This window comes from Saccopteryx leptura, chromosome 6, assembly GCF_036850995.1.
Source record: "Saccopteryx leptura isolate mSacLep1 chromosome 6, mSacLep1_pri_phased_curated, whole genome shotgun sequence".
NCBI lineage: Eukaryota > Metazoa > Chordata > Mammalia > Chiroptera > Emballonuridae > Saccopteryx > Saccopteryx leptura.
Genome location: NC_089508.1, coordinates 67797245 through 67809754, shown reverse-complemented (window position 1 = coordinate 67809754; position 12510 = coordinate 67797245). Strand labels below are relative to the sequence as shown.

The 12510-nt window shown below is 38.1% G+C and overlaps 1 protein-coding gene across 3 annotated transcripts in view; it reads left to right on the top strand.

The window, feature by feature from the left end:
- The window catches only part of MAPK6 (mitogen-activated protein kinase 6), a 43399-nt gene extending 32958 nt beyond the window's left edge, over positions 1-10441 (top strand). For all 3 annotated transcript variants that reach the window (XM_066341390.1, XM_066341392.1, XM_066341391.1), the window contains exons 4-6: positions 435-599; positions 5440-5641; positions 7875-10441. In XM_066341390.1, the coding sequence (XP_066197487.1) occupies positions 435-599; positions 5440-5641; positions 7875-8976 (1469 nt within the window). In that variant the 3' untranslated portion in view covers positions 8977-10441. The remainder of the gene's footprint in view (positions 1-434; positions 600-5439; positions 5642-7874) is intronic.
- The last annotated feature ends 2069 nt before the right edge of the window (positions 10442-12510 follow it).

The following is a 12510-nucleotide window of genomic DNA, read 5'->3' as shown; positions in this document are numbered from 1 at the left end:
TCTGCCTCAGGCGCTAGAATGGCTCTGGTTGCAACAGAGCAGGCTCCAGATGGGCAGAGCATCGCCCCCTGGTGGGCATGCTGGGTGGATCCCGGTTGAGCGCATGTGGGAGTCTATCTGACTACCTCCCTGTTTCCAACTTCAGAAAAATACCAAAAAAAAAGTCAGTTTCTTATGGAAACAAGGAACTAAAACTAAATAGATTAATGAGTAGAAATGGAAATAGATAGGCTTTTTGAGAAGATTGATGATATTCAAAAACAATGAAATTTGCTAATTAATTTCATTAAAACCACTTACTGAAACCAATTAGTGGTAATTACAGTATTTAAGTTACTTACTTTAGCTTTAGGATGTTTATTGCCACATCTGTAAAATTGAGGAATATGCTTATTTACATTCTATTTTGTGGTTTGTTTTTTTATCTCTTTTAGGTGCACATGAACTTGAACAGATGCAGCTGATTTTAGAATCTATTCCTGTTGTACATGAGGAAGATCGTCAGGAGCTTCTCAACGTAATTCCAGTTTACATTAGAAATGACATGACTGAGCCACACAAACCTTTAACTCAGCTGCTTCCGGGAATTAGTCGAGAAGGTATTATGACTCAAGAATAACCATCATGAAATGAGCGTGTGTGTGTGCGTGTGTGTAGGACACTTTAACTTTTTATCCTTAGATGTATGGCTTTCTCTCAAATAGTCTTTAGATACTTGAGGTATACCTAACATTTAAACTTTCACTTTCCCTTTTTTTGCCTGGCACTTAGGTTTGGATCTGTTTCTTTGCTCCTTTGGATAATTTTTCAGATTTGAAAAAGAGTATCCCTCTCTTCTAGTTCTAACTCTTTTTACTTTTCCAGCTTATATCTCTGATTATCTACCATAGGTGAACATACTGAATCCCTAGCTCTCACTTAACTGGAATGGAGTTCTGTGTGGGATATATGATAAGTAAGTGTAGGTATGAGTAGGTAAGAATGTGATTTAGAGATAAGAAAGTGAATTGAGTTGGGTGTAGTGGGGGAGGCAAAGGCTTCAGGACAGGAAGAGGTGGAGGAATGAGCAAAACTCCATAATGAGCAAACACATTACTCGAGTTTGTGGATTGGTGATGGGAGTGCTAAAGAGAGAGTTTGTGCAAGCTTGAAAGAATTAGGAACGTGAGAGAATTAAAACTTTGTTGGCCCTAGGTGGTTAGCTCGGTCAGTTGAGTGTCATTCCCAAAACAACAAGATTGCAGCTTCTATCCCCATTCAGGGCACACAGAGGAAGCAACCAAAGAGTGTACAACTGGGTGGAATGAAAATTGAGTGCTTCCCTTCCCCCTCCCCTCTCTCTTCCGTCCTTTCTGTCTTTATTTTATTTATTTATTATATTTTATTTTTGAGAGAGGCAGGGAGCGAGAGAGAGAGAAAGAGAGAGAGAGAGAGACAGGCACATCAAGCTGCTCCTCCATGTTCCCTGACCAGGAAATTGAACCTGCAACCTCCGTGGTCAGGACCATGCTCCAGCCGAGCTATCCAGCCAGGGGTTGACTTTTATTGATTTTAGAGAGAGAAGGGAGGGGGAAGGAAGCGTTCATTTGTTGTTCCACTCAGTTGTGCATTCTTTGGTTGCTTCCCATGTGTGCCCTGAATGGGGATAGAACCCACAACCTTATCATTTTGAGAGGACACTTTTTTTTTGTATTTTTTCGAAGTGAGAAGCGGGGGGCAGCAGACGAACTCCCACATGTGCCTGACTGGGATCCACCATTCATGCCCACAAGGAGGCGATGCTCTGCCATCTGGGCTGTTGCTGTTGTTCCAGTGCAACCAGAGCCATCCTCAGCGCCTGGGCCAACTTGGTTCCCATCGAGCCTTGGCTGCGGGAGAGGAAGAGAGGAGACAGAGAGGAAGGAGAGGGGGAGGGGTGGAGAAGCAGATGGGTGCTTCTCCTGTGTGCCCTGACTGGGAATCAAACCCAGGACTTCCACACGCTGGGCCGACCGGCCAGGGCTGGATGATACTCTTAACTGACTGACCTAACTGGCCAGGACCCCTCTCCCCTGTCTCTTAAAAAAAAAAAAAAAAAATTAAGCCCTGGCTGGATAGCTTGGTTGGGTAGAGTGTCATCCTGGAGTGTGGAGGTTGCTGGTTTGATTCCCTGGTCAGGGCACATACAGGAGCAGCTTGATGTTCCTGTCTCTTTCTCTCAAAAAAAAAAGTTGATTGTGTCTGCCTGATTGGTGGTGGCACAGTGGATAGAGTGTTGACCTGTAATGCTGAGCTTGCTGGTTCAAAACCCAAGGTCACCAGTTTGAGCATGGGTAGTCGACATGACCCCAAGGTTACTGGCTTGAGTCCAGAGATCACTGGCTTGAGCCCAAGGTCTCAGGCTTGAGCAAGGGGTTGCTGGCTCAAGTTGAGCTGAGGTCACTGGTCTGATCCCGTTAAGACATGAGAAGCAATCAATGAACAACTAAAGTGAAGCAACAAATTGATGCTTTCTCTTTCTCTCTCTTTCTTTCTCTCCCCCCCACCCCCACACACAAAACCCCAAAAGTGTTGATTGTATTTTACATCTTTAAAATTATACTGTATTAAGATACATCGATCTCAGGATTGAATAATTCTGTTATGAATCAAAAAGTTAGTGGATATATAGTCCCCTAAACATCTTAAACTTTCTCTGAATTATATAATACATTCATTATTCATATCGCCAATTCTGATCATTCTATATGGTTCAGGTGAGTATGTGTCCAAGTGTTTTAAAGTAGCAAGTGTTTTGAGAAGTAGTTAAGCACTAGATGCAAAATCATATTGATGTCTTCCCCCTCCCCCATATATGCTTGGAACTCATATAGTAAGTGCCTAAATAAAAAGGAAGCAGCTGTATTTAATTTCAGCAGGTTTTGTGGGCTTCCTTTTAAGTAGTTCTATGTTCCTATGCTCTTTGGGTCTATCTTCACAAATTGGATTCCATTGCTTGCTCTCAGGCTTCTAACTTCATAGCCACTGTCATGGCATCCCTGTTCATAACTGGATAGCAGCCACATAGTACTTGACTGTGCCTCAGAGTTTTCTGTGGGAACTCTTTAAAAAGACAAACTATTAAGTCAGAATCCAGAGGTGGGATGGGGAGCAGGGCAGGTATTTGTATTTTTAAAACCCTCTACAGGTATGGCCCTGCTCGGCAAGGTTGAAAGATACTGCTTAGGGATGAGATGGTTAGGCTTTGGAGTGAGTCATTCCCTCTATTGCTCTGTCTTATCAAAAGAGACAAGCTAGAAGAAATACAGGGTATTTCTGTTGAACGTTTGTAATTAGCTAAATTTGAATCTTCTTTTTTCCTACACTCTTTAGGGTGGGGACCATGTCTCAGTCAGCTACAAACTAACCTATATATTTGGCTTATGACTGGGATTTATTCATAATGTGTTTAAAGAGTGTCTTTGATAATGGATTCATTAAGTTAACCATTGGGCAAAGATCCTTGGTATTCACAAGTGACAGAACTATACTCACATACAAGTGCAATGCAGAGTGTTTAAAGTTTCTGAGACTAAAGATTTACTTCATAGATGTGCTCTAAATGAATCAACACATTAAGACTATTAGGAACCCTTCTGTGGTTAATTCTTTAGATGAATAACCTCTTTTTCATTTCCCTCCACACTCACCTCTCATCCTCCCTTTCTCTTTAGTTTACCACATATTTTTATATCTTAGCACACTTCAACACCATTGTTGCAGATAGACCCATTTGGTTTAGAGCAGTGCTATCCAACAGAACTATGGAAATATGCTATATATGTATACACTGAGAGTTTAGCCTGGCTAGTTTTTTTCTTATTTTTTTCTCTTTTTATTTGCTGCCTACAGTTTCCAAATGCTAGGGATTTTACAATATATTCCACTTGTGTAGCTGAATATATTTCCTCCCTATTTCTGAGAATGATGACTGTGCTGGGTCAGCCATCCATAACTGTTCCTTCAACTCTCTCTTGCCTTGAGCCACGTGGGCCCTGGACTAATTAAGACTGACTTTTTTTTTTGGAAGGAAAGCCAAGAACAGCGTGATGTATTATGAAATGACCTCCTAAATTAGGGTAATATAATAGAGGGGGAGAGCATAGGAAGGAAACTCAGCCCTGAGTCACTGAGGGACATGAGTTCAATGAGTTCTTCAGTCTTATTGGGCTGATTAAAGGGTTGAATGAGATCATGGGAATAGGGTCTTTTCTAGAGTTAGTTTTAGAAAGAAGGGCTATCTTTTCTTTGAGATAGAAGGTAAGAATAAGAGGATATGTGACAGACCATAATAAAGAATTAGGAATTGAGGTAAATGTGAATGAAGTAGGTTTATCTGTTGAAAGTGATAAAGAAGATTGAGAGCATGAAAGGATGATGTGGAACATGGCTGAGCAAAATAGCAAAGGCCAGATTGAAATTCTGCAGTATGGATTTGATATACAATATATGTGGCTTTCTGTCTAGCTTTCATCAGTATTCTTTGCTACCTAGACATATTAGATGGTGGAAATGATTCAGAGTTGAAGATTGATATAAAAAGCCTACACGAATGTGTGGTGGTGTAATGGCAACCTTTGGGCTTGTGAGGAACTGAGTAAGGAGGTAGTTCAGGCTGGGTATGGAGCATAGGAAGATCTGACAGACTTAGTGGGAAGAATTGGGTGTATGGTAGTTCCACCAGGGCCCTAAAATGATCAAGTGCATTGTATGAGATGCTGGTTTGAGCTTGGTGTGAACAGAGATCAACAAATTAGTATCACATCTGGTGAGATGAGGGAAAGAAAGGAGAAAGTCTTTAATAAGCACTAGAGACTATGTTTGAATTTTTTATGCCTTATAAGATATGTATCTTTTTAGATATCTTTTATACATGAAGAACCTGAAGTTCAGCAGATTAAAAAAAATTATTGGCTGGTTTCAGAGAGAGAAGGAAACATTGATCTGTTCCTGTATGTGCCCTGACAGGACTAAATGAGTTTTGAGTATCAGGACAACGTTCGAACCAACTGAGCTTTCTGGCCAGGGCTGAATTTCAGCAAATTTAAGTAACCTAATAATTGAGTGTAGTTAGTGAGTTGCAGAGCTGGGATTAGGACATCTCTGTTAGGTTGAGCCACATGAAATTGCTGTTATTTGACCATTTTTGACGACAAAAATGGTAGGTTCATATGGTTCTAATTAATATATTCCTTTTCTTTTATAACTGGCCATAAAATGAGATCAGGGTACATTTCAAATTTTTGCTATGTTTATTAAATAAATGTATTTTTATTTTAAATCTATAAATCAGGTAAGCTAGTTTTATTTCTCTGACAAAACTTAAATTAACTTACCTTTGAATTGTATAGTCCTTGTGTCCCCCTGTATACATGGTGGACTTTCAGGATTGTTAAGGACTTTTATCCCTTTCTTTTGCAGCACTGGATTTCCTGGAACAGATTCTGACGTTTAGCCCCATGGACCGGCTGACAGCAGAGAAAGCGCTCTCCCACTCTTACATGAGCATATACTCCTTTCCAACGGACGAGCCGATCTCCAGACATCCTTTCCATATTGAAGATGAAGTTGATGATATTTTGCTTATGGATGAAACACATAGTCACATTTATAACTGGGAAAGGTAATTGATCCTAAATTAGAAAAATATTTATTGTATTTTTAATAAACCACAATACAATGAGTTTTAATTTTAAATTGTATATTATAATCAGAATTCTTAAAAAAATTTAGTGAAAGTCTCTTTGGGTTTCTGCTAAACTTATTTAATAGTTACTGGTTTGGATATACATAATAGGAAAAGCTAAATGCTACTTTGAAACATTTTCAAAGCCATTGAGTCACGTTAATGAAATTATATGTTCTTTTTAAATGTGAGGGTTGAAGGTTGAAAGTCTAAAACCATTGTTAACTATTCCTTTTATGAGTGTCACAGGTTTTTTTTTTAAGATGTTGGATGAGAAAGCTCAACTTTATATAATAAGGTATCTCTATAGTGTCTCAAATTTTTATATATAATTCATTATGTCTTAGGATATCAATTATATTTATTTATATTTAATCTTTTTCATGACAAATTAATTTGGGGATGTTTAACATAGATTTAGTATAAGGAACTTTTCTAGTGTGAGCAGTATAAAACATCAAAATGATTATTATACAGTTTAAAGAATTTCTTTTCCTCAGCCTCCTTCCTTTAAGGAGTTCTTCTTTTCTAAGGAAGTTGGTATATAATTCAGCTTCAAAGTGGGGTGGTGGCATATAATAATGAATCAATATAATTTAAAATTGTCAGATGATTTTGGTGTTTAGACTGGTTTGAGAATCACTAATGACAGTCTTAACTTCAGGATTTTAAGTATTTCTGTCTTTAAAAGAAAAATGATTGCCAGTTAATAATTAAAGGAGTTATTGTTGAAATGTTTGTTTACTCCTTTCATTTTTTTTTCTCCTAGAATGTGGAGGTATTTGTGCATATGTTTACACTCATCTGCCAACCACCTTCTTTTTCTTTCATATGAACATTTTTACCACATGAATATAGTTCTTCCCATACGCACCCAGATGTGTTCTAATCTCTACATTTCCTATCATACTCAGTTAAGTCATCTAATCTCTCTTCTGTTCTCTCCTTCTCATCCCCAACAGTTTCATACATGTGTCTCCATCTGCCTCAATCTGGGCACAGGGTGGTCACCTTGCTGTGATGTATCAGTAGAGAACACTGCATTTAGTGTCTCCATATATATGGAGAGTTGTTTTTGGTTTTTTTCCTATTCACTGGTGATGAGAAACCTTCCTCTCTTTCTAGTGTGTCTGTTACCAGTAGAATGAAGCTCTGTAAGAGACCTGATTGAGATTAGAAATCTGCATTTTGTGGCCATAAAATGTTTTGTCTGTGGGTGAAACTTGTAGAATTAAACTATAGACATACCAGCCATTCATCTGTTATCTGCAGTTGTGTTTGAGGTGTGTGAAAAATGGAATGAAGAGGAAATAAATGTGAAATGATAATTGGTCTTATTTAAGAATGGAAGAATCAGTTTTATTACATACTTTATCAGTAATTACCAAATATTGCCTCATTTTGTTCTATATGGTTACAGACTATACCTATCTATTAAGATTATAGTAAGTTCCTGTAGGGCAGGAGAAAGGCTCATGACTTAGACTTCTGTTATTCCCTCATAGGCCTATCACAGTGCTTTCACATAAAAGGCATTCAGTGAATTTGAAAATAAGATGCCTGGGCTCTGGCTGGACAATGGCTAGAGCATTGTCCCAAAGTGCTGGTTTGGTCCCTAGTCAAGGCACATGCATGAACAGATTGATGTTCCCATATCTATCTATCTCTCTCTCTCTCTCTCTCTCTCTCTCTCTCTCTCTCTCCCTCCCTCCCTCCCTCCCTCCCTCCCTCTTTTTTTTTTAATTAAGTGAGAGAAGGGGAGGCAGAGACAGTCTCCCACATGCACCCTGGCCAGGTTCCACCTGGCAAAACCTCTACCTGGGTGATGCTCCATTGCTCAGCAACCAAGCTATTTTAGCACCTGAGGCAAGGCCACAGAGCCATACTTAGTGCCCAGGGCCAACTTTGCTTGAACCATTCAAGCCATGGCTGCGGGAGGAAGGACAGAGAGGGAGAGAGAGAGATGGGGGAGAGGTGGAGAAGTAGATGGTCGCTTCTCCTGTGTGCTCTGACCAGGAATCAAAACTGGGACTTCCACATGCCAGGCTGATGCTCTACTGCTAAGCCAACCAGCCAGGGCCCTTCCTCTTTTTAAAACCAATAAACATTTTAAAAAAGGAAATAAGACACCTGGGCTAACAGCAATACTTTGATTTTTTTTTTTTTTTAGGTACCATGATTGTCAATTTTCAGATCATGATTGGCCAATACACAACAATTTTGATATTGATGAAGTTCAGCGTGACCCAAGAGCTCTGTCTGATGTCACTGATGAAGAAGAAGGACAGGTTGACCCTCGAAAATATTTGGATGGTGATCGTGAAAAGTATTTGGAGGATCCTGCTTTTGATACCAATTACTCTACTGAGCCTTGTTGGCAGTACCCAGATCATCATGAAAACAAATATTGTGATCTAGAGTGTAGCCATACTTGTAACTACAAAATGAGGTCATCATCATATTTAGATAACTTAGTTTGGAGAGAGAGTGAAGTTAACCATTACTATGAACCCAAGCTTATTATAGATCTTTCCAATTGGAAAGAACAAAGCAAAGAAAAATCTGATAAGAAAGGCAAGTCAAAATGTGAAAGGAATGGATTGGTTAAAGCCCAGATAGCTCTAGAGGAAGCATCACAGCAACTGGCTGGAAAAGAAAGGGAAAAGAACCAGGGATTTGACTTTGATTCCTTTATTGCAGGAACTATTCAGCTTAGTTCACAACATGAACCTACTGATGTTGTTGATAAGTTAAATGACTTGAATAGCTCAGTGACCCAACTAGAATTGAAAGGTTTGATACCAAAGTCGGTAAGCCGAGAAAAACAGGAAAAGGGAATGGCAAATTTGGCTCAATTAGAGGCCTTGTACCAATCTTCTTGGGATAGCCAGTTTGTGGGTGGTGGGGAGGACTGTTTTCTCATAAATCAGTTTTGTTGCGAGGTAAGGAAGGATGAACAAATTGAGAAGGAAAACACTTATACCAGTTACTTAGACAAGTTCTTTAGTAGGAGAGAAGATGCTGAAATGCTAGAAACTGAGTCTATAGAAGATGGGAAGCTTGGGGAGAGAGGAAATGAGGAAGGATTTCTGAATAACAGTGGTGAGTTCCTCTTTAACAAGCAGCTTGAATCCATAGGCATCCCTCAGTTTCACAGTCCAGTTGGGTCACCACTTAAGTCAATACAGGCCACATTAACACCTTCTGCTATGAAATCTTCCCCTCAGATTCCTCATAAAGCATACAGCAGCATTCTGAAACATCTGAACTAAAACACTCAGCAGACATTTCTCTTTGTATTCATGAAATGTGTTTGTCTTTTTTATTACTAGTGTTTAAGTCATTTTTTTACTTGAATCTGATGGTGTCATTTAGAAAGGATTTTATTAGTTCTTGGTTTTTAAAATCCAGACTTTTTTTCTACATGTGAGATGGTTTTCATTTTAACTGGCATGTCGTTTGCACACAAAATAAAGAATAGAGCAAAATAATGCAATGCAGGAGGAAACAACAGATATGCACTAAGACAAGTAAAAAACATTCTCTCATAGAACAATGATCTGTTTTACAGGAAACAAAAATCTTGCCTTGAAATTTACACAGTGAGACTGTACATAATTGCATGAAAATATCTATTTTTTTCCTAAAACATTTTTCATTCATGAGTATTTTCAAGTTTTTCATACTGTACACATTTCTTAAAACACATGATACCAGCAGCAACTGAAAATGAATGCCGAATTTGGTACACATGTGTTATCTACCTCAAGGTAACAAAAGTATGTGGCAAAACATATACCACCCATAGTGCTTCACAATATGCACTTCTATTTAGCCAGCGTTTATTGTAGTAAACTATTCTTAATAAGAGTCACTCACCATTAATAAATGTTCTGGTATGCATTCTTTATAGTGAAGTGTTACTACATCACATCTTATTTATTTTAGTAAATCAGTATATTTTCTGTATTTAATTATAAAAAGGTAACTTAGTTTTTGAAATTTATTTGCAAATATACTTTTTCCATTTGGCACTATGGTTTGTTGCCTACTTAGCTGAATATATAATGTCAGCTTATCCTGAGGCTGTCCATGTACTTAATTTACTTAAGTATTCATTTTAAGTAAAGTGCTCACTGTGTATAGGAATTTGTATTTTGGAGGTGCTTGATCTATCTACAAAGAAAAATTAGGAATTACTTTATTATAAAATGCTCCTAGAAGTCTTAATTGTGTTTATTTTTTAAAAAAACTGTAATGTTAGACTTGTGTGCATGGAAGTAATTAAGGTACATCATTATTGTAGTTTAAAAGTTGTACATGATAAGACTTATTTTGTTTTTACTGTATGTTTTTACTGAATGATCTATTTCCATCCCAAGGCAAGCATGAATAAAATTAGGTTAAATGTAGCATGTGGCATTGCAGTCTCTTAGAATTTGTTTCATCCATTTTATTTTATTGAATACTGTCTGTATCTTTGGTTATCCTGTTTGAAGAAAAAGGACAAATAAAACATGGCCAGCAAATATGGCTCCTGTATAACTCTTTAGATAATTATAATTAAAATTACCTGCTAGAATGAGCATTACTAGCAGAATCTTTTTCTAGTTCCAATTCTCAGTGTCTGAATTGTGGCTATAGTTTAAATTATATCAAGCTAAAAGGCTTAAAAGAAAGAGGTTGTCTCTTTGTAAAAATCTTTTGTTACTAACCATCACATAATTAAATAAAATTAAAGATTTCTGTAGTCATGTGCAACTTAACGATAGGGATACATTCTGAGAAATGCGTCATTAGGTGATTTTGTTGCGCGAACATTGTAGAGTTCCATATTAGAAACCTAGTTGATATAGCTACTATGCACCTAAGGCTGTATGGCGTACCACTGACTTCCATGCGGTCTGTCGACTGAAATGTTACATGGCACATGACTATATTTCAAAACCTCAGTGTAAGATGTGTGGAATCTTTGAGCTACACAGTCAGAGGAAACTACTTTAAATGTGTTTGTTTTACAGTACATCTTTCCTTTGCTCAAGAACATCCTTTTACCTATCCAAATATAAAACCATTCTTCCTTTAACCTCACTTTTCTGTTTGCCTTCCATCTTTACTTTGTATAGAGCCTGTTCTGTTACCTGGACTTCTTCCTGCCTAAGACGTATTCATTGATTTCATCTGAATTCACAAGCTTTAAAAAATGCAAATATTTTCTGGACAAATATTATCACATGTTGTGAATTTAAAATATATATAGTTACCTTAAATAGGCAAGCTCTTAGAGGGGAAGCTTGAAGTTTTTCACCATTAGGTGTGTTAGATACAGATTTTCATATGGCCTTTATTATGTTGAAGTAATTTTCTTTTATTCCTATTATGTTGAGTTTTTCTTTTTTTTTTCATGAAAAGTTGTTGAATTTTGTCAATCTTTTTCTGTATCAATTGAGAGAAGCATATAGTTTTTGTCCTCCAATTTGATAATATGTTGTCTTACACTGATTTTTATATATTGAACCATCCTTGTATTGCAGGAATCCTGCTTGGTTGTGATGTATAATCCTTTAATGTATTGTGGGGTTCAGTTTGCTAGTTTTTTGTTTGTTTGTTTTGAGGATTTTAGATATATTCAGGTATATTGGTCTTTGGTTTTCTTTTCATATCCTTGTTTGATTTTGCTATCAGTATAAAGTTGGCCTCATAGAATAAGTTTGGAAGTATTCCCTACTCTTTAGTTTTTTGTTGTTTATTTATTCATTTTAGAGGAGTGAGAGAGAGAGAGAGAGAAAGAGAGAAAGGGGGGAGGAGCAGGAAGCTTCAACTCCCATATGTGCCTTGACCGGGCAAGCCCAGGGTTTTGAACTGGCAACCTCAGCATTCTAGGTCGACGCTTTATTCACTGCACCACCACAGGTCAGGCCTACTCTTTAGTTTTTGAGAAGAGTATGATAAGGATTGGTTTAATTCTTTAAATGCTTGGCAGACTTCTATAATGAAGCCATCTAGTTTGGGGCTTTTCTTTGTGGGAGGTTTTTGTGTGTTTTTTTTTCATTGTGACACCTTAGTTGTTCATTGATTGCTTTCTCATATGTGCCTTGACTGCGGGCCTTCAGCAGACCTAGTAACCCCTTGCTCAAGCCAGCGACCTTGGGTCCAAGCTGGTGAGCTTTTGCTCAAACCAGATGAGCCCGCGCTAAAGCTGGCAACCTTGGGGTCTTGAACCTGGGTTCTCCGCATCCCAGTCCGACGCTCTATCCACTGCGCCACCGCCTGGTCAGGCTCTCTGTGGGAGGTTTTTGATTATTAATCTCCTTACTAGTTATAGATTTGTTCAGATTTTTAATTTTTTACAACTCACTTTTTTTTTTTTAACAGAGACAGAGAGAGAGTCAGAGAGATAGACAGGGACGGAGAGATGAGAAGCATCAGTCATTTGTTTTTTGTTGTGCATTGCGACACCTTAGTTGTTCATTGATTGCTTTCTCACATGTGCCTTGACCACGGGCCTTTAGCAGACTGATAGCCCCTTGCTCGAACAGGGACCTTGGGTCCAAGCTGGTGAACTTTTTGCTCAAACCAGATGAGCCCGCGCTCAAGCTGGCGACCTTGGGGTCTTGAACCTGGGTCCTTCCTCATCCCAGTCCGACGCTCTATCCACTGCGCCACTGCCTGGTCAGGCGTACAACTCACTCTTGCTAGGTTATATATTTCTAGAAATGTATTCTTTTCTTTTTCTAGATAATCCAATTTGTTGGCATAAAATTATTCATTATAGTCTCTTATAGTCTTTTTATATGTTGTAATGT